The sequence below is a fragment of the Hippoglossus stenolepis genome, chromosome 24 (genome assembly GCF_022539355.2).
Source record: "Hippoglossus stenolepis isolate QCI-W04-F060 chromosome 24, HSTE1.2, whole genome shotgun sequence".
Lineage (NCBI taxonomy): Eukaryota > Metazoa > Chordata > Actinopteri > Pleuronectiformes > Pleuronectidae > Hippoglossus > Hippoglossus stenolepis.
The window spans coordinates 5,385,409-5,412,516 of record NC_061506.1 but is presented as its reverse complement, the minus strand read 5'-3'; the positions used below and the strand labels follow the sequence as shown (position 1 = coordinate 5,412,516).

The following is a 27,108-nucleotide window of genomic DNA, read 5'->3' as shown; positions in this document are numbered from 1 at the left end:
TTGTGCTTTGTCTGTATGCATGTGGACCCAGTATATCTAAGCACCTGTATGTGAAAAACCACACACATCTTCCCTCATGTCTCACTGTGTTGTCTGCTTGTTCCACCTCCCCTCCTCCTCCTCCCCTCCTCCTCCTCCTCCTCCCCCTCTTGTCCTCCCCTCCCTCCCTCACTCCCTAAAAGGTCCAGTGGTCCCACCTGGCTGCTCTAAAAAGTAGCAACAGCGCCGCCCCCTCTCCTCCTCCTCCTCCGCCCGTGGTCTCTCGCTCCCAGTCCTTCAGTGAGCCCGGCGGCGTGACCTCTAGCTTTGCACAACTTCACCTGCGCTCCCAGGACCCCCACCATCACCACCACCCACCATCAAACGCACGCACTGACCCCCAACCTCCCCTCCTCCCCCAGGGCCAGACTAGGGCAGAGCACCAGGCCAGCGGCGAGGAGGTGCCTCCCAAGGTAAGGAGTCGATAATGGCCTCCCCCGCTCCCGACCTGACCTTGACTCTTCCCTCCCTCCCGTCACCTCCTCTCATTTCAGTCACTTCGCCACAACCTGTGTGTTTGTGCTCTGTCTCATTTGTTGAAAATCAACATCGAACACAACTAATATAAGTCGTATTAAAATAAAAAAACTTTGAATTCTAGGCCCACAAATTAGTTATAAAAGTAAAATTCAAAAGCTATGTTACACAGCACAGTCCTGCACCTAAATTAGTTCTGTTGGTGGCTCTCATGTTGGAGAGGTTTTGCTATCACTGCTACCTCCTAGGGAAGATATCAGGTTTATCTGATTATGTGATGTGATGCAGCTTTAAATTCTTGTCGTACATTTTGAATTTCAGATCGTCAGTAATTCAGTGGTTATGCTCATGTCTGTAGCTGCCACTGTGTGTGAAGACGTCTGAATCTGTCTCCTCCAGGTACCAGTGAGGACAACATCCAGGTCTCCAGTGCTGTCACGCCGAGAGTCTCCTTTGCCGTCACAGCCTGGGAACCAGGGCGGACAGAGGATCGCTGGCAGGTGAGGAAAGACACCTCAGAATCATTCGGATTGTGCAATTGTTTATGAACTTTTTAAGGCAGTTGCAGACGTTTGAAATTAGGATATTTTTGTAACATTACCACTGCCACAATAACACAGGTGGATGGGAGTTAACGTTAAATTTAAAGTTGTATATTCAAATATACTTACAGAGAAAAGTTACAATAGATGTATATCGGCTCCGCCTTCTGTAACTTTGCTTTTATGTGTTAACTCACTTGAAAGCACATTTGCAAATCCCACTTTGAATGATATTACTGTTTATTTCTTGCTCTTGTTAATGAGACTTTGTTCCCTGTGACAGTAACGTGGAGCAGCGCCCGCTGTGGGACCGGGTGGAGAAGCTGCAGCCCCGGCCGGGCAGCGGCAGCTCCTCCGGCTCCTCCAACTCCAGCTCTCAGGCCAGCTCCGGGGACCGCTTCAGGCCACGCTGTGAGTCCCCTGGTACTGTACACGGCTACATTTCACTAACTCTACTCACTGCTCATTACTTAATTATGACTATTACTGTAATGACAGTTTTGTGGTGGTTCCAATACAGGCAATTGAAGATTGTTTCAGAGCCAGCTCTTATGTGTCCCCGCGCTAACTCCACTTCCTTCTCCTCTCAAAGCTTCCTCCAAATCTGAAGGGTCTCCTCTCCAGCGGCCTGAAAATGTTCCCAAGAAACAAGATGAAAAGAACCTCGCCAGACCCACTCGACCAGCCGTAAGTCCCCCGTTACCAGAGTACTGGTAACGATCGTATGATGCTGAATGTGAAAACAGTTTTTTACCCTCCCCACTTGTGTTTTATCTCTATTTTCTATTACTCTAATTAAACAACCACCTGATGTGTGCAACATCACATGAATCCAATGGCTCGTGATTGTTGGGGAACCTCTTAGGGTGATGTGGTTAGCCTGTTAAAAGAGATTACATAATCGCACCGATGCTGTGCTTGCACCATTGCCCCACTCATTGCATCATAAACAAAAGTTTTTTTAAATAGGGCCGTTTCTCCTTTGTGAGGAGGATTAATACAATAATTGTATCGCTGGTTTACCGTCTTCTGCTGGCGCCCTCAACTGTGAGGGACGACGCCCTCACGCCTGCACAGTTCATTGCCTTTCATCGACAAAACGCACACAACGGCCCTAGACGGGTTAAACCCTCGACAGCTGCTTCCTGAGCCTGGATATGAATGCGAGCACATTTGAATGCAAACGCACTCCTCCTGTTTCCTTGTACTTGTCAGAATGGGTCCTAATCTCACCTGGCTTTGTTGCTGGATAAACTGTGGCCCATTTGCTTTGTCCAACAAGGCAGGGACGTATCCCCGCCTGTGTTGCTTGTCACTGACCGTAAAAGTCTGCATTAGTCAGAGTGTGCAAGTGAAAACAAGCAGAGGGCAGCGTGGGTATCACAGCAAGGAGTGACACTAATTTTTATGATTAACCCTAATTTATGCCACTCAACTCACCGTATTGTTCAACTTGGACTAAATGGCGTCTTAGCCCGGGTCCAACAAGGTTTCAGGCCGGCAATTATTTTAATTAGCACTCTAAATTTCACAATCACGGCTTAATTAAGTGGTAAAATACTACAGATACCCAGAAATCAGAGACTGTATAAACATCTATGTTGAACAGAAATAATAATATGTGAAGTAATAAAGGATGACGTCAAGGCTCCTGTTATGTAGTTTTATCAAAATATGTTTTTCTAAGACTTCATTACTGTTCCTTTCAGGACCTGACTGCTCTGGCCAAGGAGCTCCGTGCGGTAGACGACGTGCGGCCCCCCCACAAGGTCACCGACTACTCCTCCTCAAGCGAAGATTCAGGCACCACTGATGAGGACGACGACGAGGAGGTGGACCAGGAGGCTGGAGAGGAGTCCACCTCCGGACCCGAGGACTCCAGAGCTGGGTAGGCAGTAGTGCGATGATGTCATTTATTTGCCTCTGTTCTCTGTTGCGTTCATGTTTACTGTGCAAAGTGTTGCATGGCTTCTCTGCATGGCTGTTAACACTGGTCTGGTTACGGACGTCAGATATTCCCATGGCTTCCGCAGGAGACTGAGCAACGGGGAGACGGAGTCCACTAAGACCATGCTGGTTGAAGACTCCGAGAGCGACCAAGCAATTACGCCCTCCAAGGACGGCACGCTGGTCATCAGACAGGTAAGAGGAAGAGACCGAACTCTGACTTACTCAGACGGCAAGTTATTCTACTTGCATATTTTTAGAATTGTCATTTTCCTTTTTCTTTGTGTCATTGTCATCTCATTCTCCATCATTTTCTGTTTGTCATTTTGCATTTTGTTCTAAATTTTGTTGATGCAGCGTGCACAGCAGTGGTGGTCTGCAGAGATGAGTTTATAGAATATGTAATGTCTGGATTAGTTGAGTAAAGGATAGTACGAAGCAGCCAACACACACCACCACCTTCTCTTCACCTGCTTGCTCGAGCCCACAGTGTGCCTGTTCTTGCTTCCAGAGCACCGCTGACATAAAGCGGTTGGTCAATCTCTCATCCTCCTCTTCCTCCTCTTCCTCGGCTGGCTCTGGTCATGGCCACGGCCAGACCCCCAGCAACGGGCCGCCAGAGAAAAACGGCTTTGCCGGCCGCATTCACCACCTGCCAGATCTTATCCAGCAGAGCCATCACCCCTCTTCCTCCTCCACAACCATCCCTTCCTCCTCCTCCTCCTCCCCCTCCTTCCCCTCATCATCTAGCCATGCCAGTCCTGCCATGTCCCCACAGAACCCCCTGGACCAGTTCACTGCCATAGAGGTATGTCGCCCCCACATCACTGAGACAAACTATTAAGGAATGGACGGCAGCAGGTGAACAGGCTCAGACGTGGAGTAAGCTGCAGATTTGGGCAGTTGCAAATGTTTGTTTTTATCCAGCTTGAGTCAAAGATCGTGAGGAACCTACGATCAATTTTACAGGCCTCAAGCTAGATAAAATAAATAATTGCAAGTGCAAATTCCTAAAATTATTTCTAATCGTTATTCTTGTTCAGTTCTGTTCACACCTGCCGTCCACTCCCTAATTGTTGGTCTGAGCCTCTCTCCTGCACTCCCCCCTCTGTCCCCTCCTGCTTCACTCTAGCTCTCCTCTGCCCCCTTCTGGTCTTGCCTGTCACCTGGTGGGAGTCTCCTGGCTGCAGCCTCCTTCCCTCCTGCACTTCACTGCATTGCACTGCTAACACTGGTGCCTCCTGGTGGTAGAACACGGTCAGGGCATGGAAGAATAAAACTGGGGCTTTTTGGGGTGAACCGCAAGAGAGTGTTTCTTAGCCGTGTTTATTTGGAGTAGTAGCAGTGTTGGCATGGTGGTGGTGGCAAATCAATGTTTTTGGACTGGAATTCTGCAGATTTATACTTGCAGAGTAGAAATTACATTTATCTTTCAGGATTAATCAAGATAACAGCTTCTTTCGTGGTGTGACGCAAACAGCGGGCGTCTTGGGTGGTGGACTAACCCGTCTCTTCTCTCTGTGCTTTATTAGGAGCAGATTCTTTTACTTCCTCTAAACACTTCACAGCAGCTCATTTTTTAAATCATCTCTCATTTCCCCTCGACACATTTCTTCTTGTCTCACATGTTGTTTCTATCCGATAACAATTCTGTCCTCGCTGGCTTCAGAACGACTAACACAACTGCATGTTCACTGGATTCTGTCTAACCCCAGATCTCACTGCCAGCTTTGTGTTCCCAGTTGTTTTGTCTCATCCAAAAAATGCAGTTTGATTGAAAACAGTTTTGCTAAATGCTGTTTTTTTATGAGCCCCCAGAGGCAGAACTGTAACTCGTGCTCAAAACGGAGGAGGCCTGTTGCTCTTGTAGTTTAAATCAACAGTCAGAGTCAGTTTTATATGTTGCAAATAAATGTAGCAAATTTGTATTTCCTGGTTTGAACCAAAGGCCAAATAAATAATCTGTTTCATATCTGTTAGTTGTGTTCTCTCCTAGATACATAAATAGTTTTCTAAATGTTTGAAATCTCTCCCAGTCCCAGTCAGAGAGCAACTCCATGTCCAAACACAAGTCTTCCTCCTCCTTCACTCCCTTCATCGACCCGCGCCTTCTCCAGATCTCTCCATCCAGCGGCAGCTCCCTCAACAACATGGGTAATTAAATACTGTGAAGCCACTTCAGTTCCCTGATGACGGGATGAAGCAAGGAAGGATGTTTTTCTTTTCTTTGAGGGTGTTTTTATGAGGAGGAGCGAATTTTCTCTCCAGCCTTGAAAAAGAAATGATGTTGAAACATTTGAGCTCAGGTGACGTTCATAGTGTTATGCAAGGAAATGTCTACAGAATAGTTTATTCACAAATGATTTAAGTACAGGTTGTAGTGACATCATATCTGACACGTCCCCCCTCTGTTTCCCCCCTCCAGCTGCATTTGGTCAGGACGGACGCTTGGTGGACCCGCTGAAGGCCGACCCGTCCCGTAAGGGCTCGGTGGTCAACGTCAACCCAGTCAACACGCGCCCGCCGAGCGACACGCCCGAGATTCGCAAGTACAAGAAGAGGTTTAACTCTGAGATCCTGTGTGCTGCTCTCTGGGGTAAGCGTAGGTCGAAAAGAAGCTCGTGATACGGCCGAGTGCTGCTTTCAACCACTGGGAACTGATGTTTGTGTTCGTTCCAGGGGTGAACCTGCTGGTGGGGACGGAGAGCGGTCTGATGCTGCTGGACCGCAGCGGTCAAGGGAAGGTTTACCCTCTGATCAACAGACGACGCATCCAACAGATGGATGTGCTGGAGGGACTCAATGTCCTAGTCACCATATCAGGTACATGTCTTACCTGTGGCTAACCCAAACCCTTCTTATGTTATGTAGAAGTAGTGATGGAGGTTTGGATGGCTAGGTGTCGGGGTATTAAGAGATGCCCAAGTATGTCTGAGGTTGTTCTTCCTCTGAATTTCTCCTCCCTCCTCCTGCAGGTAAAAAGAACAAGCTGCGAGTGTATTACCTGTCGTGGCTCAGGAACAAGATCTTGCACAACGACCCCGAGGTGGAGAAGAAGCAGGGTTGGGTCAATGTGGGCGACCTGGAAGGCTGCGTCCACTACAAAGTCGGTACGTTCCCCCATCTGTCATGACTCTTAAACCTGGAATGAAAAATGCTCCCAAAGATTTGTCTCGATCTAGGTGGAAGTTCTTTTCACTCAAGATTGTCTCTTGACTCTTTTTCATTCCAGTGAAGTATGAGAGGATTAAATTCTTGGTGCTGGCCTTGAAGAATGCTGTGGAGGTGTACGCCTGGGCGCCCAAGCCCTACCACAAATTCATGGCCTTTAAGGTAAGTGTAGTTCTTGGATGGATCAAGGTCTGTGCAGGTGGAATGATTTTATTTTTTATTTCTGACTAACTAACTAACCGATTGTTTTAGTCTTTTGGGGACCTGGTGCACAGGCCTCTGCTGGTTGACCTGACGGTGGAGGAGGGTCAGAGGTTAAAGGTCATCTACGGCTCCTGCTCAGGCTTCCATGCTGTGGATGTGGACTCCGGTGCCGTCTATGACATCTACCTGCCCACACATGTAAGCGCTCAGCCGAGACGCCCATCATACCTTGTTTTTCACACCCTTCGCTCTCCTTCTCAAACACATCTTCTTTTCCACCCTCAGATCCAGACCAGCATTCAGTGCCACGCCATCATCATCTTGCCCAACACTGACGGGATCGAGCTGCTGGTGTGTTACGAGGACGAGGGCGTCTACGTCAACACGTACGGGCGCATCACCAAGGATGTGGTGCTGCAGTGGGGAGAAATGCCAACTTCAGTGGGTCAGTGAGCTCAGTTTGACTTTTACAGGGATTTAAGTTCTGCCTCTCAGTTCTGTGCACCATCAGAGCGAGCTAGGGAAACTGTGCCGCCTCTTAAAAACTGCTCCTCTGTGTTTGCTCAGCCTACATTAGGTCAAACCAGATCATGGGCTGGGGCGAGAAGGCCATAGAGATCCGCTCTGTGGAGACGGGCCACCTGGACGGGGTCTTCATGCACAAGAGAGCTCAGAGACTCAAGTTCCTCTGTGAACGGAACGACAAGGTGAGGAAGCTTTCTCTCTTTCTGCCTTTCTAAAGTCTTTACTTCCTTACTTCTAACTTAATATACATAACATTTAGTGTTTTGGACATTTTCAGCAGTGTTCTTTTGCCACATTGAAAACCTTTAAATGTTTGCAACTAACTCATGTAAATCATGTACACTTTTCTGTCAGGTCTTCTTCGCCTCTGTGCGCCAAGGAGGTGCCAGCCAGGTGTACTTCATGACCCTGGGACGCACCTCCCTCATGAGCTGGTAGCCGTTACCCCCCACACAGCGCCAGCCGACACGGTGACCGTACCCAAGCAGCGACCAACAGACGACGATTGTGACTATGACCGATGAAGAAGAGAACAGCCTTGAGCCTGAGCTGGAGAGGCATCTCTGCGAAGGGGGAAAAGGTTTTGCTCTCGTCTGCTCGGGGCAAACAAACAACGGATTGGACTGTAATCATGAAAAGAAGCGAGGGATGGGGTGTGTGTTTGTGTGTGTGTGTGTGTGTGTGTGTGTGGAGGATCGTTCTGTCTCTGTCCTAATGTCTGTAAACTGTATTACGCCGACAGAACCCCCACACCAGCCTCCAGCTTCTCCTCACCCCATCTCCACCCACTCCTCCTCTTCCTCTGCGGGACGTCGACTCTGTTGCCTGTCGATTGGCGATTGATGAAACCTGTTATGTGTCATAGTAAAACTTTGCATCGTGTGTGTGTGTGTGTGTGTGTGTGTGTGTGTGTGTGTGTGTGTGTGTGTGTGTGTGTGTGTGTGTGTGTGTGTGTGTGTGTGTGTGTGTGTGTGTGTGTGTGTGTGTGTGTGAACGGAGGCAACACTGAGCATGTGAATGACTGACAATGTGTGCGTTTGTCTGAAGGGACACGTTTAAGAGGCTAAACGCGACCGCCGGCGTAGTTTTGAAGCCACACCCTCGATCTCCGCCGTTCGTGGCTGCGCTTAGTCCAAGGTCCTATTCGGGTTATAAACAAACTCCTATTCCCTCCATGATAGATTTCCACGTCAAGCATGTCACGAAGAAACACTCGTTCACAGTCACCGATTTACTCCCGTAAAAGATGCTTGACTTGTAAATCTGCCTGCGTCTTCACTTTTTTGCCTTTTCCTCCTTAAAGTGAAGATTTTTTAAGGGACCTTCTTGATGTATCCATTAAACACAGGGTACTGGATTATCAGCGTGTACATACTAACGACATCGACCTCCCCCGGGTTTAACCAACACTCTCAACTTTTACCACATTGCCTCAAACGTACTGTAGGTTATGTCGGGACGGAAGTAGCCCTGTTTCTGATGGCATGTTGCTTTGGTGTTATTAACTAAATTAGCCCCTGTTTTTAATACACTGTATATTTTCTATGTGACTCGCTGCACATACATGAAGCATAAGAACACACCTGTAGATGAGTTTTAAAGGAAGAATCCACCTTATTCATCGTCCTCTGTGGTATTTTTCAGGGCTTTCCAGACCCAGAAATGTGACGTCGTCGGGTGGATTTATTTTCCTTTAACACCAGACATTAGTAGGGCTAGGATAAACTGTGAATTAGACATGCAGGATTAGCAGGTGGCCGTTAACGTAGCATGGACGCCAGCGGGCAGAAGTGGCGCTAAGGGAATGAAGGCAGCGTGCATAGGTGCCACTGAAGCGGGCGGAGAAGAAGCTTTGAACATCACACTCCACATCGAGGAGCGATCAGGTCCATGATCTCCCAACTCTGTATTAAAGTGCAGCTGAACGTTGCCTTGGAAGGGGCTCAAGCCGATTTATAAACCGCAAACATCCTCCGTGAACAGCAAAGACGTGTAGATTTAGTGTCGGAAGTCTGAACCAGCCATGTGATTCACTATTGGACCTCTTGTTTTTGACATTTTCAGTCAGTCTGGATGGAAAATACCAATTTAACCAGAGCGTCACTCCATCCCAGAAATGTATTTTACTTCTTCATTTTATTTCTCTCCCTCACTCAACCTCTGAAATCCAACGGTTTCATTTCACCGTTAAATTTGTCAGATCATCATCCCGTGGCTCCTGCGTCTGTACGACACGAACAAATGGGATGAATTTCACCTCCTTCAGGTCGACTCGACTCTGGGCTCCTGCTCTGAGGCCGGGTGGTGCCTTCACGCAGAACACGGGAACAAGATGCTCTCACTTGTAAAAGCGAGGAAGGGAAGACAAATCACACGTTCTACTAGCAGTGTTACGAAACCACTTCAGACAACAAGAACCAAGCAGCATATTTTCTAACTTGGACTTAGTTTTTAATCTTGTTTCTTGCGATTTTTATTATGTAACCCTTCAGATAATTATGCGACTGCAGTGGTTTTTAAATTTTAATGCAATTATGTTGGAAATGTTTACAGAAGCAATTGTTTTGTCAAACCAATGTGCATCGATATGAATATTTATGGTTTATTTCGAGGGCGGAGTTTTACCCTGTTTTGTATTTTGCATTATTCCCTTTTTGTACCATCATTTAGACCTTTTCTTTTGTGTGTGTACAGGAATAATTGACTTTTGCTCATGTTACGCAAGTCCAGAGTGTGATTTTACTGATTCCTCTACATCCTGCTTAGTGCAGTGTGCCCCTGGCTGTGTGGCAGCGTGGACGGAAAATGTTTTCCACCTGCCAGGTGACATGTTTCCCCTCAAACGTCTATCTGCCACGCCTCTCTAATTTATGTCCTCTCTGTGTGTACTATGGGAATTACTGTATTTTCCTGAAGGTCTTTTTTTTCCATTGAATAAAATGAGAAGTAATTTACAGTGTGGTGTCACGCTTTGTAAAACTGTTCTCGTAAAATTTTATTAACTTTGGAACCATAACTTTACTGTGTTGGCTAATTTATTACTGCTAGCGGTGCCAAAATTGGGAAATTTATATCCCAAATTTTTAAGGTTGAGGCATCAAAACTGCAAAAATACTCCCATTTGAAGCCTTGTACAAAAACTACATTTATGAGTATATAAAAACATACAAACCCATATATAAAGAGATACAAAATATAGGTTAAAAGTATGTAAAAATAATATAAAATGACATGTAAAAGTACCTTTCACTATACGAAAGTATACAAAATACACAAGGGTAGATAAAATAACATGAAAAATAAAATATATATATATCATAGAAAAATATATAGAGATATACAAAATCATCTTTAATATTTATGAATATATAAATTGATATCAACTGAATCAAATACTTATAATCTTTTCAGGTGGAGCTCATTTTAACTAATGTCTGGTTCTTAAACGTTTAACAGTATAAAATATTTATAAAGTTCATTATAGGAAACTTCATTAGGAAACATCTCATTTAAAACAGTTTAAAATAGTGTGAAGATCTTAGTAAATCTGCTATAAGAAAATTATGATGTCTTATTGTTCAGGTCGCTTGTGAAAGAGGAAATGTCCTTTTCCAAATAAAAGCGTTTAGTTTGCTTCATAGCGTCTGCTCTTATTGTGAAGAGCTGCAGCGGAAGTGCTCACTCCCGCCAGCTTGTCGCAGCTCGGCCGGGTCACGCCGCACATCCCGCCGGATGTTTTGCGTCGCCACGATGTGACGCGAACATTTTTCTCCTCCACGTCTTCTCCTCCTTTCTTCTTTCTCCTCTCACCAAGACGAAGCGAGCGGCTCCGCAGGAGGTGCAGGAGGCTCCGGCAGCGGCTCCGAGCAGGTGAGTGGCCGTACATCGCGCCCCTCGGAGCGGACTCGTTCCTCTGGAGGAGCCGCAGGTTGGTGTCGGGCAGCAGCTGCAGGGAGGTCGTGACGGGGCTGGCTCTGCGGTGGCCGTGCACGCCCCTGCGCGCACCCCCCCCTCCCTGATACAGTTAGTGTGTTTTCTAGCATCACGACCGTGGATGTGCATGTGTTGTTTCACTGGAGATCCCGGGAAGAGGGGGATTTGAAGGCGGCTTCTTTAAGGAGGCCCGAGCCGAACACAGGCTCCCTCTGCTCCCTGCTGGATCCATGAAGGGACTCAGTGTCCCCGTGTCCACCTTTGTCTGTCCCCACAGCTGTGGAGCAGATCAGGAGCAGCTCCTGGTGGAGGTGGGGGTCCCAGCAGCTGTCTGCCCCCGGCCCATGAGGCTTTTAATCCCATCCTCTCCTTTCACTCCGGTGGGGTTTCACTGACGAGTATGGATTTGCAAAAACTGCAGTTTTCTTAGGTTAATATAAATGAAATTACCCCTTTTTTAAAATTTCGTAGTAGACCCTCCTCAGGCCCTCAGCCTCTGCATCTCCTCAGTCTTCCTGGTTTGATTGACACATGCATGTTCCACACACACACTGTGAGTTGGTGATTGCTGCCATGAGGTCCCCACTTCATCCTCCAGAGGTCAGAGAGGTCAGAGGTCACGAGGGCAGGAGGTCTCCTTCTGTTGCCCACAGACCCGGGTCGGTTACAACACGTGTAAATCTTTCTCCACATTTGTTTTAACCTCCCTGATGAATCCGATCCAGGAAAATGATCATTTTCCAGCCTGACCGATAGAGATCGGCCGATATATGAGCCTTTCACAAACCTTGTTTAAGTTTTCCCTGTTTTTATTTACAGAATATTGTGCATTATCAAGTTTGAACGGATATAAGATGACAAACTGCTTAGCTTTCTTCGTAACTTTGTCGTCTGCGATGTAGAACACGAAACGCTTCTGCACGCTGCTTCTCAGATGCTTCGGCGTCAAGATCTTCTGCTCTTGTTCGCTTGCTAGCGTCTGTTTTTATAGTATTAGATATATAACATTATGTAGCAATAAAAACTACGCAACCCATCAAGCTTATAGTCGGCGCCCTCTTCTGGACCACGAGGAAAACTACTTCAGACGGTCTGATGCGTTTCTAGACTTTATCCTGAATCTGATCACAGGTTGAATAGGAACTTTTCCCTTGTTTTACATATTTGATATTTGATTTATGATCATTTATAATAAAGTTACACTGTAAAATATGAAGCCTCAATCACAAGAGTTCACTAATGATGCCAGTTTTTTTTAAATGTGCAGATCAGCTGATTTATCGTCATTTGAAATGTTTGACTCCCTGATATCGGTTTGCGTGCTTGCCCCCTGAAATCGGGGCTTTAATCACAACACATGCCGAGCTTTATTTTCACTCATGCTGGAATCCCCAACAAATCCTCGCTGCTCGTCTGGCAGAGCTGAACTCCGTCTCTCAGCTCTGTGGAACTCGGTGTTCTCAGCGTCCACAGAGAGACAGAGGATCATCCTGCTGCTGCTGCTGCTGCTGCTGCTGCTGCTGCTGCTGCTGCACACACACCTGTTTGCTGCGACAGATGGCCGCAGAGCGCTCCTCTGTGTGTGTGTGTGTGTGTGTGTGTGTGTGTGTGTGTGTGTGTGTGTGTGTGTGTGTGTGTGTGTGTGTGTGTGTGTGTGTGTGTGTGTGTGTGTGTGTGTGTGTGTGTGTGTGTGTGTGTGTGTGTGTGTGTGTGTGTGTGTGTGTGTGTGTGTGTGTGTGTGTGTGTGTGGTTCGATGCCCCGATCTGACTCGTGACACATTCTTATTGAATCAGGCCGTGGTTTTCCTGCTGAACTAAAACACACAGCTCTTCATCACATGCTGACGTCTCAACTGCCCAAATTCTGAAGGGTTTTTAGTCTTAGTTTATGGAGGAGGTTACGTTTCTGCAGCAGAGTTTACACGTCAGTTCCTTTACCCAGGCGCCACCCCTCGAATGCTCCGTACATGATCCTGTTGTTGCGAACGCGTCTGACCCGGACAATCTCCGGCTGCGTTCTGCACACGTCAAAGACAAACTCCGGAGAATGTCCAAACCCAAATTTTCAGACGTTTTCCGGAGTTCAAAGCGTCTTTTAAGACACATTTTAAAACTGTGCTTCCTCTGGACTTTAGGTCTGAATTCACCTTCATCTTTTTAACACTTTTTAACCCATTTTGGCTCTGATTTTTGACTAGTAAAGCGCTTTGTAACTGTGTTTTAAAAGGTGCTATATATATATATATATATATATATATATATATATAAAAATAAAAATTAGATTCATTCCAGTATAGGAGCCATCCTGTTTTTTCTTCATCGGCTCGATTCCCTTATTGCAGCCTGTTCTCTGTCCTCTAAGCTCGAACATTACTCTATTGGATTTGATATTTATGTGGATTTATTTAGTGAAAACGATTGAAATCCTCTATATTTGCACATCGCCCCTTAAAGGACAGAAAGCCAAAGATTTGTGCTTCGGAGTCATCTGCCCTAAGTGTGCCAGAACAAAGAGGAGCAGGTCCCCTCCTCATCCTCATCTGGACGTAAAACTTTTTGATGTCCGTCGTCCTTTTCTCTCCCTTTCAGACCCGCCACACTCTCCTCTTTCCCCCCTGCACTCTCTTAAAGGCCCCTCTGCTCTTTCAGGCGGCCCCGGCCCTTTCTTTCCGCGTTAACCCCCTTCCCCCCCCACAGCCCGGGACAAAGAGAGGAGTCTGACTGTGGAGCTCTGCAGCCAGGTGTTCTCTATTGCTGCCCCGGGCCGTAATAGCACCAGCCCTCACACTGCAGCTGCCCTCCCGGCCTCCCATTGTGTGGCTCCATTGTTCGGCCGCCCGCCCCTCGTTGATTCATCGGCCACACAGGGGAAGCCCTTTGAGACCGGTGTGTGTGTGTGTGTGTGTGTGTGTGTGTGTGTGTGTGTGTGTGTGTGTGTGTGTGTGTGTGTGTGTGTGTGTGTGTGTGTGTGTGTGTGTGTGTGTGTGTGTGTGTGTGTGTGTGTGTGTGTGTGTGTGTGTGTGTGTGTGTGTGTGTGTGTGGGGTACGTTGAGTACGCGTGCCTTGGGGAAACTGGGTGTTGCAAGGCATTCGCCCGCAGCCACTCCCCACCGCCTCATTGTGAGGCTGCCGCGCTCTCATTGGGCGGAGGTGCAGCCACTCTAAACCAGGGAATGGGAGACATTGTTGCTCCATCTGTTCTGCTGCTCATTGTCCAACTTTTCCTGCTCCACTAGGAAAGAGAAAATTCAGCTCTGACTGACACTCGGACGCAGAGGACAGAGGCTGGAGTTGCTCTGAGCTCCACCTGCAGCCACATCATCCTTGGATGTAGATGCTGTGGAAATTTGCAACTTCTTTTCTTATTTCTCACTTATAGCTGCACTGTTTTTCTTTTGTTTTAAGGATCTAAATATGAGTTTACATCCCTCTCTTGGTTCTTTGTTGATCTTTTAAAACCTGGTAAGTCCCACTTGTTTGCTTTTAAAAAATGTTTACACTGAAATTCCCCTTTTTGTGGAATTTGAGTGATTTTCTTTAAATTCCTTGTCTGTGCTGCAGCAGTGTTACTTGCATGACAGGTTGCTGCTTCCAAACCAGCAGGGTCTGCAGCTTCATGAATCCCGGACACACCTCAAATGACTCAATTCCCCTTGAATTTACAACTTGAAACAAGGAGGAGAAGATGCAGTTAGTGAGATATTGTGGCTGAGAGGTGCAGAGTTCGGCCGAGTCGAGACCTGAACTGTCAGTTTAACCACGACGTGGAAAGTTTGCCGTGCTGCACCTGCCTGCAGCTGTTCCACTGCCACTGGGTTTGTTTGAATTTCAAACGGTGTTATCTGTGATGATAGGGGGGTGGGGTTGTGTTGTGTTGTTGTGGAGGGGGCAGGGGTAACAAAAAGCAAGCTTGTTTTTTTTGTTTTTTAATCTGGGTCGAATTAGGGTGAAGGATGCAAGAGGTTTGGCTCAGGAAGAGAGAGTGTGTGCTTGCAGTTCTCTCTCTCTCTGTGCGTGTGTGTGTGTGTGTGTCCCGCGCTGCGTCTTTCTTGCTGCCCCATTGGCCGTCTGGAGGCAGGGGTGCAGTGTGTTGTGTTTGTGTGTGTGTGTGCAGGGGGGAGACACCAGTTGTGAGTACAGCTCAGCAGACATCTGTTGCCCTGCGGCTGGCGGGGAAAGCCTATCTACACACACACAGAGATAATATTCCCCCCCAGCTGATTATTCAGCCTGGGACAGCCCCCCCCCCTCCCCCTATTTTTTTACATAAAGTTTTGCACAGTTTCGGGGGTGCAGTGATGTACCACCAGACAACCCCCCTCCTTCAATCCCATAACCCCTCACTCCCTCCTCTCACTCTCTCTTCAGTTTTACACACTTACACAAAGCTCCCACATACAAAGCTCTGTAAGGACTGTGTTACATATTCATTACTGCCTCCATCAAAGCCTGCAGTGGTGTGTGTGGGTGTGTGTGTGTGTGTGTGTGTGTGTGTGTGTGTGTGGGAGCCGCTCAGCTGATGTTTGAAAGATGCACCCACTCACCCCGCAGGTCTGGAGATGGAGCGAGGAGGTCACTCGCTCCGCCGTTGGTCCGTTGAGACTCTGGCGGCTGAATGCATCATTCACCGGAGCCGGGACCACACCAGACGATGTTTCTTTTCAAATCGAAACCATGAAAAGAGTCACATTTAACAGGATTATGATTAGATGTGTGAAGAATGTGACCAAACGGACTGAGATCAATGTGAAATTGAAAAAAAAACAGTTGCCAAATGACTAAATATTGATATTCTCTCCCACCCCTTGTGTTGTATGTTAATATTTAGTTAGTTTGAGACTTTTCAATACATCACCTTTGCCTCTGGTTTTTATCTATAGTTTTCTAACACTTTATAAACAAAAGAAACATTTGAGCAAATCCATTCATTATCTCTCACACTTAGGGTCACGGGGAGGGCGAGAGGCGGGGTTCAAACAGGGAACTTTCTTGCTCTGCACCACCGTGCAAATACAAAATGAGTTTAAAGCATAAAAATAATAAAAGAGACGTAGAAATTGACAGTGCATTTTAAGAGTCAGCCCTAAATGAGATGCATCAGGGTCAGTGTGCACGAGGTTAAACTTGAAACCCTGAAGAATCCTTTCAACTTTATTGTTCCTGTCCTGAATCTTTCCCATCATGCACTTGTTATCTGCTGTATCTGTATTTTTTTTGTACCTCCGCCAAGAGGTTATGTTTTTGTCTGTGTGTCAGAAGGATTATTCAAAAAATACTGAGGTGATTACCATGAAATTTTATGATGGGTGGTGTATGGCCCAAGGATGAAACCATAAACTGATCTGGGATTATTTATTTTTTTCACTTTCCTTCACATGGTGAGACAAAGCATGCGAGTTTTGCAATGATGATGATTTGTAGTTTTTGAAGTTTGATATTTTATTTTCAAAACCATACGACGAAGAGTTTAACGTGGTTTTGTGCAGATGCAAATAATCTACATTTCTCAAATATGAAATGGTCTCTGAAAAGAAGTAGCTGTGCAAGAACATAATAAGATTTGTTGTCTATAGTTAGAATACATCTGACCAGATATTGGAAGTTTTCAATACTAATATCGATCGATCAGTCATTGGTGTAATATCATGTGAGAAACATGAATGGAAATGCACTTTGGATGTGGTGGTTTTAATAGAGTAGGTGAAGTGTGTGTGTGTGTGTGTGTGTGTGTGTGTGTGTGTGTGTGTGTGTGTGTGTGTGTGTGTGTGTGTGTGTGTGTGTGTGTGTGTGTGTGTGTGTGTGTGTGTGTGTGTGTGTGTGTGTGTGTGTGTGTGTGTGTGTGTGTGTGTTTTCTCTCTCCTGTGTGCACGGGCACCATTAACGCCCACAGTGCACACTCCCAGTCCAATTCAACCTCTATTGTCTTGGGTAGCGGGGGGGGCTCCCAGCGAGGGGACCCTCCCTCCTCCACACCACTCGCCGTCTGAACGCCGCTGCCTCTGTCTTGGCATTTGCAAGTGGAGAATGCTTTCAACAGCTGTAGCTTAGCAACAGCGGCCCCGGCCATGTTGCTAGGAAGCGGCTTTTTTGTAAAATGCACACTCGTTCCAACCCCCCCCCTGTTTTCAGAACCACAACCAGGATGTTTGATGACGTACAAAGAGGATTTCAGCCCAGTAAAACATAACCTCAGATACTGTAACTTTAAACAGCATCTATAATAACATAATAGGGTCCAGTCAGAATCCAGCAGGCCTGTAATTACGCTCCTGCAGATGAAGATGTTCGTCATGCTCCCAGATTAACTTTTCCAAAGTGCTCCCTGTAATTTGCGTGCAGCTTAAACCTTTGGCACCAATCACATTAGCCCATGTCTTCAATTCCTGAATGCAACACGGTGATTGGCTCTGGAGCCATGAACGCTTTAATGAGTAACTCCGCCACCCTGGTGGGAAGAAGCATATGGAGCCTAATTACCAGGTGGGGGGGGGAGGGATGGTCGTGCTCATCGCTAACGGCTTGCCGTCTTCTCAACAGTTCTTCCTCTGTTTCCGTTTAGATTAATGTGCTGTGGCGTGGCCCCCCCCCCACCCCCCAGTAACAACCCTCTGCGGCCAGACTCCCCCAAAAGCGGGAGTCCATTAATTATGGTGAGGGGCCCCCGCAGACTCTTTGTGTCTGCCTCAGCCACTGCCCCAGACAGAGCCCGCGTGAAAAAAAAGAGAACTCAGAGTTTCATGATGGCTCGGGGGGGGGGGGATTACCAAGGGAAATTACCAAAGGAAATTAAAGTGAGGAGTCAGATTTCCCTAAAATGACACCAATTGTTGACTTTACATGATCATGTGAGCGGAATGCAAACGAGTTTTCCTGACTGGTTGCTTTTGTAACAGACTTAATGTCTTCACCGCAAATATTTGTCATCTCATATTGCATTTGAGAACCAGTATAAACGAGTAATGAAGAAAGTGTCAAATAGTAAAAATATAACTTTATTTATAGAGCACTTTACATAAATAATAATAGAGATAAATATCAATAATAGCCTGGCCCCCCAAGTAACATAGGAATATGCCTTCCAAAGAAGTAGGTTTTTAGCCGAGACTTAAAAAGTTGCAGTATTACTTTTAATATCTTCTCAGTTGAAGTCACTGTCCATCACTGGGATTCATGTAGCCACATTCCTTTTGCTCTTTTGTTTATTTCTGGCCTCCACATACTGATTTCTGTGTTTTCTGCAAAGGGGAAAAATCTCTCTCTGCAGCAGATCTGTGTATTCTCAGTGACACGGTCTGTAAACGCTGACCTGCTTGTATCAACATCATTTGGTCTTTGCAAACAGAAATGACGTCCATGCGTATTTGCATATAGAGCAGGGAAGTGAGATCCGTGTGGTCACAGGAGATGTGAGAACACGTTCCTCACTTACTCTCATGTTTCTCTTTCTTTAGGCATCAATGACTCCAGCTTTGTGAGAGGGCATCCATCTTCCGGTGTGCTGGATGTCTGTGACAGATCCATGGGTCAGAAGGACCATGTGGAGGCAGGGGCAGGCCACATGCTCGACCTGGAGCCGGATCTGGAGTATCTCCACGTAGCTGGGGCCGACCGGCAGGCTGGCGGCGCTGACGGAGCCCCTGCTATGGAGGAGCAGGGGGAGAGCTCCGGTAGCAGCAGCACCGCCGATTCCCCTCCGCCGGCCACAGTGGAGGAAAGTGCTGGGCCTGACGCCGAGTGCGAGCCGGCGTCACCTTCCAGCTCCACCCTTGCTGCCGGGCCTGACCCGGATGGAGGAGAGGGAGCATCAACTCACACTAAGAACACCCACCAGCCACTTTGTCGTACGCAGTGTGTGGACTTAGGCACCGAGGGGCCTCCCGAGCCCCCATCTGAACTCTCACCAGAGCGGGAACATGAAACTCCTGCGCAGTCCCCACCCAACTCCCCGTGTAAGAACCCCCCCGAGCCTCGGCCCAGTCCCTCCAAATCAAGGCCGGCGTCCGAGGCTGGCGGGAAGGAGTACCAGGCTAAGCTGGAGTTTGCCCTGAAGCTGGGTTATTCTGAGGAGACGGTGCGACTGGTGCTGTCCAAGCTGGGCCCTGACACCCTCATCAACGACATACTGGGAGAGCTGGTCAAACTGGGCACCAAGTCGGACAGCGAGCAGCCGGCCGCATCGTTGGCCTCCACCTCATCCTCTTCATCCTCCTCTTCATCGTGCGGTTGCTCTGATTTGCTGGACAGCCAGAGGTCGGACTCGCCCTGTCTCTCGGACTCTCTGTGCGACCAGGACAACCTGCGGCCGATTGTGCTGGACGGAAGCAATGTCGCCATGAGGTGAGCAGGCACCAGTGACTGACTTTCACTTGTCAGTTTATTACAGGATTGTTGTGTTCGACTAAATTATTTTATTCAATGTGGTTCAGTTCAGTCACTGTAAAATGAGACCAACTAAAACCCCAAATATTAATTTGCTAATACCCTCCGCCATTTTCCCCCGTGTAGTCATGGCAACAAGGAAGTGTTTTCGTGCCAGGGCATCCAGCTGGCAGTGGATTGGTTCCTCGAGCGTGGCCATCATGACATCACAGTGTTTGTGCCTGCATGGAGGAAGGAGCAGTCCCGGCCCGATGCCCCTATAACAGGTCAGTGAGATGCTGTGTGACGCAAAAACACACACACACACACACACACACACACACACACACACACACACACACACACACACACGCAGTCTGTGCAGATTGTTGTAACTTCACTGCAACGCCCCCACCTCCACAGATCAGGAGATCTTGCGTCGCCTGGAGAAAGAAAAGATTCTGGTCTTCACTCCCTCGCGGCGCGTCCAAGGCCGGCGCGTGGTCTGCTATGACGACCGCTTCATTGTCAAGCTGGCGTATGAGTCAGACGGCATCATCGTCTCCAACGACAACTACCGGGACTTGGCTAACGAGAGGCCCGAGTGGAAGAAGTTCATCGACGAGCGGCTGCTCATGTACTCCTTCGTCAATGACAAGTAGGAAGGGAGGGGTTAGTGAGGGACAGCTTTTGTCCACGTGATAGACCTCGGTGAAAGAGTTGTAACTGAATGAAATTTGAGCGATTTATATGTGACTAAGATTTGATTTAACAAAAGCCACAACAATTTTCACTTTTAGATGCAGAATTACATCTTATTTTATTCTGTCTATTTGTCTTTTTTTTGTCTTTTTACTTTCTTGTTCCCTCAAACTATTTACTGAAGAAATTAAAGCAACCTAAACAATGTGCCTCAACATAAAAGAACATCATTATCCGTATCATCATTATCATTAACCACCGATATACAAGGAGGCAAGTTATATAATCGGTACGTGCCTTTACACCGTGTAATACCGGTGCCACCGACTACCACAGCAACCCTAATGCGAAATCCTTTTCTGTTACCGTCTCTCAGGTTCATGCCCCCAGACGACCCTCTCGGCCGTCATGGCCCCTCCTTAGACAACTTCCTGAGGAAGAGACCCATCATGCCTGAGCAGAAGAAACAGCCTTGTCCATATGGTGGGAGCACACACACCCACACACCCACACAAACACCCACACACAATGTAGTGCATCTAAAAGCGCACCAGGAAATGAGTTAAAGGAAATTAGAATCCTCCTGATGTTACCTGATGTTTGTGTGCAGACTCTGTGTCTTCAAAGTGCTTAAACAATTTCCCAGGACACATATTGACTCGTGTTACGCAGTGTTTGCTGTAATGCTTATACATTTACTGTATGTGTAGTTATAATGTAATAAAACCGAGATTTTCTGGCTCTGTGTTTCAGGAAAAAAGTGCACTTATGGCCACAAGTGTAAGTACTACCACCCGGAGCGAGGTGCGCAGCCTCAGCGCGCCGTGGCCGACGAGCTGCGAGCCAGCGCCAAGACCTGCGTCACCGCGAAGAACCAGGGCGACGCTGGGCTGGTGAAGAGCCACAGTGTGCCAGCTGGCAGCATTGAGGCAAAGAAAGGGGCCACGAAGAGGCAGTCGGACCCCAGCATCCGAGCTCTGTCGTACAGCGACGCTGAGGAGAAGCTGCTGGCAAAAGGGAGGGCGGAGAGCCACAAGAGCATTTTGTGTGGTGGCAGCAGTAGCAGTTCCAGCGGCAGCGGTAGCTGCAGTGGGAGTATCACCATGTCCCCGGCCCCGGGGGGCCCTCCATCCAGCCTTAACCTCCCCCAGGACCACCAGTCCAGAGCAGTCACTCCTCACAGTCTCCTCCCAGCCCCCAGCCACGACCTCTACCCTCACTGTGAGTCCCCCGACCTGAGCTACTACTCAGTAACGCGTGCCTACTCCGGCCTGAGCCTGTCCTCCAGACGGAGCCCAGACTGTCGCTTCCCCAACGACACAGACCTGCGGCTGGGCTCGTTCGGCTCCGCGGGCTCCGCGGGCTCCGAGTGCGGCAGCGAGAGCAGCACGAGTTGCGGCAGCAGCTGCGACTCGTACAGCGAGAGGCCGTGCCCTGGCTGCCCCCCAGACACCTTACTGGAAGACAACATCCATTTCGCAAACCCCCACAGCCGCCTGTATCCCCATCACGCTACAACCAACCATGAACTTTGTGGTCTCCACCCGGCCGATTACACAAATATCCCACACAGCCACGCGAGTAACACCAGCATTCACAGTTACCACCTGACACGCGGGCAGAGCTGTGCTCATGATCAACAGCCGTCAGAGGCTCCGCCGAAGCGTCCTCTCTACCCCTTACCCCCCCATCTCCAGCACCAGCCGCTGGTTGCACGCTCCAGCTGCCCGGGCGACTACCACTCTCTGCCGCAGCCCAACCCTCACCCCCCTGGCTCTCCTCTTGGCCGCTGCCTAGCCCCCACGCGAGCAGAGAGTGTGTCAGACTCACATCTGTATGAGCACCTCTCCACGTCGCACCATCACCACCGACCGAAAGCGCTGCCCAGCTGGGACACGTACTACAGACAGCCACTGCCGCCGTCCAGATACGAGCCGTCAGCCTATCAGAGCCTCCCAGACACACGGCAGTCCTCCTGGCACACCCCTCCCTGGGCGCAGGACGGGTACGCCCAGCACCACTCCTCTCACCCAGCTCTCCACCCGTCCCCGACACATTACCATAACCACCCTTCAGCTCCCGCCCACTCCCCTCACCCGCCTCATCCATCCAGCTCCCCTCTTCCACCCTACGCTCCGCACAGCGCTCACCTGACGGTGCCCTCCCACGCTCCTCCCTCCTACATGCCACAGCACTCGGAGTCCTCGGCGCACAGCTGCTACGGGGACGTGAGGGAGAAAGTGTTCATCAACCTGTGCAACATCTTTCCCTCGGAGCTGGTCAGCCGGGTGATGGCCAGGAGCCCCCACGTCACAGACCCCCAGCAGCTGGCGGCCGCCATTCTGGCAGAGAAGGCCCAGACGGGCTACTGAGTGATGAAGGAGAATAAGAAAATAAAAAACGTGGTTTGCATCAGCAGACAAACATGAATTTGCCTTTAAAACACTTGAAAGCATGGTGGAACCCTGGAATGCTTTTGGCTTGTCTGCAAGGAGAGCATGTTCTTGTTTTATGAAGTTGCTGAAGATAATCCAAACCCAGCTCGAGTCACTGTGCAGCGACAACAAAATTCACTCGTGTGGAGAGAGGGAGTGGAAATCTGTGACTTTTACACAAAGTGCAACTTGAGAAGATTGTTCTACACGAGCTCGATTGTCATTTCAATTTCTTTTATTTATTTTTCGTAGCTCCCCATGAAGGAATGCATCCACGTTTTAAGGCACTTTTTTTATTTTACAGCCTCGATCCTAAGGTGTTCGTTTCACATCCAAAGCGACTGACATGAAGGGTTATTTCATTTATGACCCATTATGTGCACTGTAAACTTCCTCTCAGACCCGAGTCAAGCAGTGTTTGGAAAATGTTTTTCTCGCACGTGTGTAGCACCAGATTTTCTATTCACAGCTGTGACGAAAGCGTCATAAATATTCAAACTTCACTTCACATTTTTCCTTTTTCGTTGCAAAATCCCATCTGTTTCAAACGACTATTTAGACCAAGGTCTGTGTACTATATTAACCTCTTCCTGTGTGTTGTGCAGCTGTCGTGTGTTTTTTTGTTTTCATGTCGGTGAAGACGCTCGTTTTGGCGGTGTCAGTATTTCGGTCAGAGCTGTAGAGATGGGTGACCCTGTCGTGTGTACCTTAGTTTTAGTAAGGGACATCTCTCTCTTTCTCTAACTCTATCTCTCTCTCTTTCTCTCTCTTTCTGGCCCTTTATTCCGGGTCCGCTCTGGTTTCTGCCACAGACAGGGATCAACCTCGACACCATTGAACGGAACGTGCACGTGCTGTACATATATTTAACCGACCCCCCACTCCCCCCCCTGCTGTGCTATCGGCGATCAGCGACCACCGCTGTCTGTAGCAGATCCCAGCTGAATCCGTGCTAGACAGAGAAAAACCTTGTTTGATACAAATTGTATCATGAACTAAGTCGCTGATGTTCTATACAGTACATGGACTATTTATCAACCACTCTGTGTATTGCGTGATGATGAAGTGCATTGCAAACATCTTTTTATCTGAGCTTTGAGACAATTACTTCAAATATGTTATGAAGCAGGAGGAGTTGTGTGCCTACTATGTTTAGGTGTCTCACCTTCTTCTTCTTTCTGTGCTTTTGGGTTTGAAGCTGGCTTTTATTTTACAGGAGCTCCAGTTAAACTACCAGCGAGAAGTTTTGTTTTGTTTTGTTTCACTGGCTGACGGGACAAAACGGCCCTTTTGAGAATGAAAGTGAATTAGTTCAAGTTTCTTTTAGCCTTGATATGGATAAGTCACATAATCAAACTGATTTCTTATCAGTAGCAAAGTATTTCTATAAATCATTAATTTAGGGGACAGACCCCCAACAATGTGTAATGAGTTCAATTTTACATTTGAGTCCATCTTTAACGGCGGCTATTTTGAGTGTCTGCAACACTGCAACATTGAGTTGAGCCCAAAATCGCCGCCTGACGGAACTGACGTCGGCACTGAGCTCGTCGTGCGGTTCATCACAAGCCAGCTACGTAAAGCCCACTGGTTTCTTTCCTGTCCGACGTGTCACATTGTACAACTGTCGACTGAGTGTACAACAACACGTGCTGTTGATATGAGGGAACCTTTGTGTGTATTGAAGAAGCGCCTCCTCTCTGGCCTCCTGACACCGTGTGTCAGCGTGGCACCTGAGCGTGGGCCCAAAGTAATGCCTCTTCATGGCATTGTGCTTATGACACATCCAATACTCTGAACTATGTTCAGCTAACTGTTAAGCATGTTTTGATTTGTTTTGATTTCTGCATGTATTTAATTTGTGTACAAAGCTGTGTATTTGCATTTATGAGCCATCTGTGGTACTTCAGACTCGCTGTTGAGATGCTTCTAGGTTAACTTGTACACAAACGTGGTTGTTAATGTTTTCTTTGTGGATGTTTCATTTCATAAAGTGTTAGTGTTCAGAGAAGCACCCGTCTTTAACAGAATATTCAAGTCGGGGCAGAATGCTTTCTTGTTTTCTGTAGGATCAGGAAGCTTTGTTTCCAACATTGTTTTTTTTAAAGGGCACTCTGCCATAGATAGTAATAATAAATTATCAATTGACTTGTTTGCTCTAGATGTTACAAATCTATACAGAGTCCCTTGTTTCAAACTGGATCTACATTTTGCCAGTAGAAATACAGCATAACTGTTTGTAAGATTCTCAACTGTACCTGTGATTGTTCATTAAAGAGTACTGCTACGAAGGGCCTTTTGCTTCAATGAAGTTCCCCTCATGAAGTTTCATCAGGATGTTGGACTAAATGAATTCTCCCATGATGTTAGATTTACAAGTTCATTCATAGTTTTTTTTTAATACTTATATGTAAAGTATTGCATGGTACTTATTACTTGCTGATCCCTGTTTGACTCTTGCTGCTGTAATACTGCAGACTAATAAAGGATCATCTTCTCTTATCCTCTATCAAACTGAGCTACTTCACTGGAGACCAGTGCTGCAGCACCCCCTGTTGGAAAGGGCAGACATCCCATAAACAGATGTATAAATATAATACTGTTTAAACTTATAATTAAATAATTGTTCTGTTCTTATTTACTTACAAAGATACTCTTACCTGGGGAATTTTTTTTTGTTGAAATAATTAAAAACCGAAAAATGATCATATATAAACAATGCAATGCATCATGGTATATGGGAAGTCAGGTACTGTTTACGGAAGAACTCCTCCAGCTGTGTTTACATCAGAGCTTCTCAAGCTGGAAACCATGGTTACGGTCCACAGAGACTCACGCACCTGTCCTTGATGAGTGTTCACGCAGACATGTTGAGCTCTTTACACGTTAGAGCCCCAAAGAGAGACGTCACGAAGCCCAGCTCCAGTTAAGTGTTTGCTTTACTACGAGCCGCCGCCGAGCAGCTTCACTTTATCATGAACCAGTCATTTCACTGATGAAGTGTATTTCGTTGTGTTTGTTGTGTGCTGTGCAAAATGTGGCGGTGGGACCGGTTAACGTATTGTGCGTATTTGGATGTGTTCATGTTCGCTGTGCGCGTGGACCTGTTCAATATGCGAAGGCTGTGTGTGTGTGTGTGTGTGTGCGTGTGCGTGTGCGTGTCTGTGGTCAAGTAACTCAGGCTGTTAGAGAATAGATTCTAATAAGAATGGAACCAGCGACCTCAGGTGTAGCAGTGCAGCCTTTAACAGACTTGAGCTACTTGGTCAGACACCTGTCATTTCTTTCTATGTCCAGCCCCCAATGCAAACACTCAGTGTTGGTGAAGTCCTCCACTCACATTAAAGAGCCAAGAACCCAGAGACAGAGGCTGAAGTGTGTCTGGTCAAGGATGGGCTTGCACATCTGAGGGTTGTGGGTTCAATTCCCATGGGAGCCAGTGCATTTATGAAGTCAAACAGTCTGATGAAACAGTTGAAAGCTTCATGAGAGGAACTTTGTATGTGTTGGGTCCAGTAGCTCAGTCAGACGACAGTAGTCTGTAGATGTGAGTTCAAGTCTTTTTCATTGAAACCCTGAGGATGCAGGTTTGACTTTTATGCTCTGGGATTTTGAGGTGAAAAGTTAAAGGCACAACGAGAAGGTTTGTGAATGTGAAGGGGACTCGGGGGCGTGTCTCCCCCCCACATTTATTTAATATTATCATCTGTTAACCACGTACACGGAAAAAAAGGTTTGATGGTCTCCTCTCTGTAACTTCCACCTAAAATAGCAACCCATTGATGAGATCCTCTGAGTGTTTGATGTGCCAGAACTTTTGAAAGTGTTAACTTGTGTTTGGGTGAAAAGAAGATTCTGTTATTAACTGATTTTTCATGCTTCAGCTAATCTGGCATTTTGAGCCACAACTATAATCTAACATGTGATAATGTAATGCGAGGAGTCCAAATATTACAGTTGAATTTTAGTTTTATAAAGTAACACACTGCTGTCCAAAGTATAAGTGAGACATTCATTGTAAAATCTTCAAGTTAATTTTTGGGGAAATTAAGGGGTATAACTTGTGCCTGGGCAAAATAAAAATCTGGTACAGTAAAAAGATTAAAGGTTAGATGAAGATTAGATTGACAAATAATATCATAGTTTCTTATATACTATATATAGTCTTATAAATGATATCTAGTTACGATGGAGCAGGGAGCTCACACAGTGACATGAACTGGTTGAATAAAGTTTAAATTAGGACTGGGCAATAAAACAATATCAATAATTAGGTCTAATATATTAATATAATTGTTATGCATTGCACGGTGTTGACCAGCCATAAAGTAACATCACAACAGCTGCACTTACTTATTTTAGCCACAAGGTGGCATCAAAGGACCACACTTCCCATCTGACACTGCTCCACTGAATGCAACAGTTCCTGTAATGACAGGCTTTTTAAAGACTTATCTCGAGATAACGAGTTATTTATCATGGGAAAACAAAGGTTATATAATAACAGGAAATATAATGTCTGAATCCATGTCCGTTGAGGGCTTCCGTACTTTAATATCACAATAAACTCAACTTGTTGCCATCACCAGAACAAATAATTAAGAACCATCTTCTGTCTCGAAGGCTTCTTATTTTGTTTCTCAATGTCATCATCCATCCTAGACAGAAATGTGTCCAGTCCTTAAAAATCAGTACATCATCCAGTCTTACATTGAGCTGTATGAAGTATCCAATATTCAAAATAGCCCATGTATTCCTGTGACTGTATTTTTTCT

General features: G+C 46.9%; 2 protein-coding genes across 16 annotated transcripts in view; both read left to right on the top strand.

Annotated features, from left to right (window-relative positions):
- The window catches only part of LOC118103379 (mitogen-activated protein kinase kinase kinase kinase 4), a 30,333-nt gene extending 20,472 nt beyond the window's left edge, over positions 1 to 9,861 (top strand). For 2 of the 13 annotated variants that reach the window (XM_035150255.2, XM_035150247.2), the window contains 16 exons: positions 183 to 452; positions 916 to 1,016; positions 1,342 to 1,481; positions 1,651 to 1,745; positions 2,768 to 2,946; positions 3,092 to 3,200; positions 3,517 to 3,813; positions 5,042 to 5,159; positions 5,431 to 5,601; positions 5,685 to 5,828; positions 5,981 to 6,115; positions 6,238 to 6,338; positions 6,429 to 6,578; positions 6,666 to 6,825; positions 6,948 to 7,087; positions 7,260 to 9,861. In XM_035150255.2, the coding sequence (XP_035006146.1) occupies positions 183 to 452; positions 916 to 1,016; positions 1,342 to 1,481; positions 1,651 to 1,745; positions 2,768 to 2,946; positions 3,092 to 3,200; positions 3,517 to 3,813; positions 5,042 to 5,159; positions 5,431 to 5,601; positions 5,685 to 5,828; positions 5,981 to 6,115; positions 6,238 to 6,338; positions 6,429 to 6,578; positions 6,666 to 6,825; positions 6,948 to 7,087; positions 7,260 to 7,343 (2,394 nt within the window). In that variant the 3' untranslated portion in view covers positions 7,344 to 9,861. Of the gene's footprint in view, positions 1 to 182; positions 453 to 915; positions 1,017 to 1,341; positions 1,482 to 1,650; positions 1,746 to 2,767; positions 2,947 to 3,070; positions 3,201 to 3,516; positions 3,814 to 5,041; positions 5,160 to 5,430; positions 5,602 to 5,684; positions 5,829 to 5,980; positions 6,116 to 6,237; positions 6,339 to 6,428; positions 6,826 to 6,947; positions 7,088 to 7,259 lie in introns of all 13 variants that reach the window. The other 11 variants (XM_035150254.2, XM_035150249.2, XM_035150246.2 and 8 more) reach the window with 10 other exon arrangements.
- Positions 9,862 to 10,578: 717 nt separating this feature from the next.
- LOC118103382 (probable ribonuclease ZC3H12C) lies at positions 10,579 to 24,624 on the top strand. Of its 3 annotated transcripts, none has more exons than XM_035150265.2 (6): positions 10,579 to 10,775; positions 18,290 to 19,175; positions 19,344 to 19,483; positions 19,620 to 19,854; positions 20,275 to 20,381; positions 20,652 to 24,624. In XM_035150265.2, the coding sequence occupies exons 2-6, from the start codon at positions 18,358 to 18,360 to the stop codon at positions 22,268 to 22,270; spliced, it is 2,919 nt and encodes a 972-aa protein (XP_035006156.1). In that variant the 5' UTR covers positions 10,579 to 10,775; positions 18,290 to 18,357; the 3' UTR covers positions 22,271 to 24,624. The 3 variants fall into 3 exon arrangements, with proteins under 3 accessions (XP_035006156.1, XP_047195058.1, XP_047195059.1); XM_047339102.1 differs by lacking the exon at positions 10,579 to 10,775 and adding an exon at positions 14,047 to 14,300; XM_047339103.1 differs by lacking the exon at positions 10,579 to 10,775 and adding an exon at positions 14,311 to 14,653.
- The last annotated feature ends 2,484 nt before the right edge of the window (positions 24,625 to 27,108 follow it).

Excerpts from the sequence above, each read along its gene's own strand:
- LOC118103382 (XM_035150265.2), top strand. The coding sequence starts at position 18,358 with ATGGGTCAGAAGGACCATGTGGAGGCAGGGGCAGGCCACATGCTCGAC. Across the intron at positions 19,176-19,343 it reads GGAAGCAATGTCGCCATGAG|TCATGGCAACAAGGAAGTGT; the intron begins GTGAGCAGGCAC and ends TCCCCCGTGTAG. Across the intron at positions 19,855-20,274 it reads TACTCCTTCGTCAATGACAA|GTTCATGCCCCCAGACGACC; the intron begins GTAGGAAGGGAG and ends ACCGTCTCTCAG.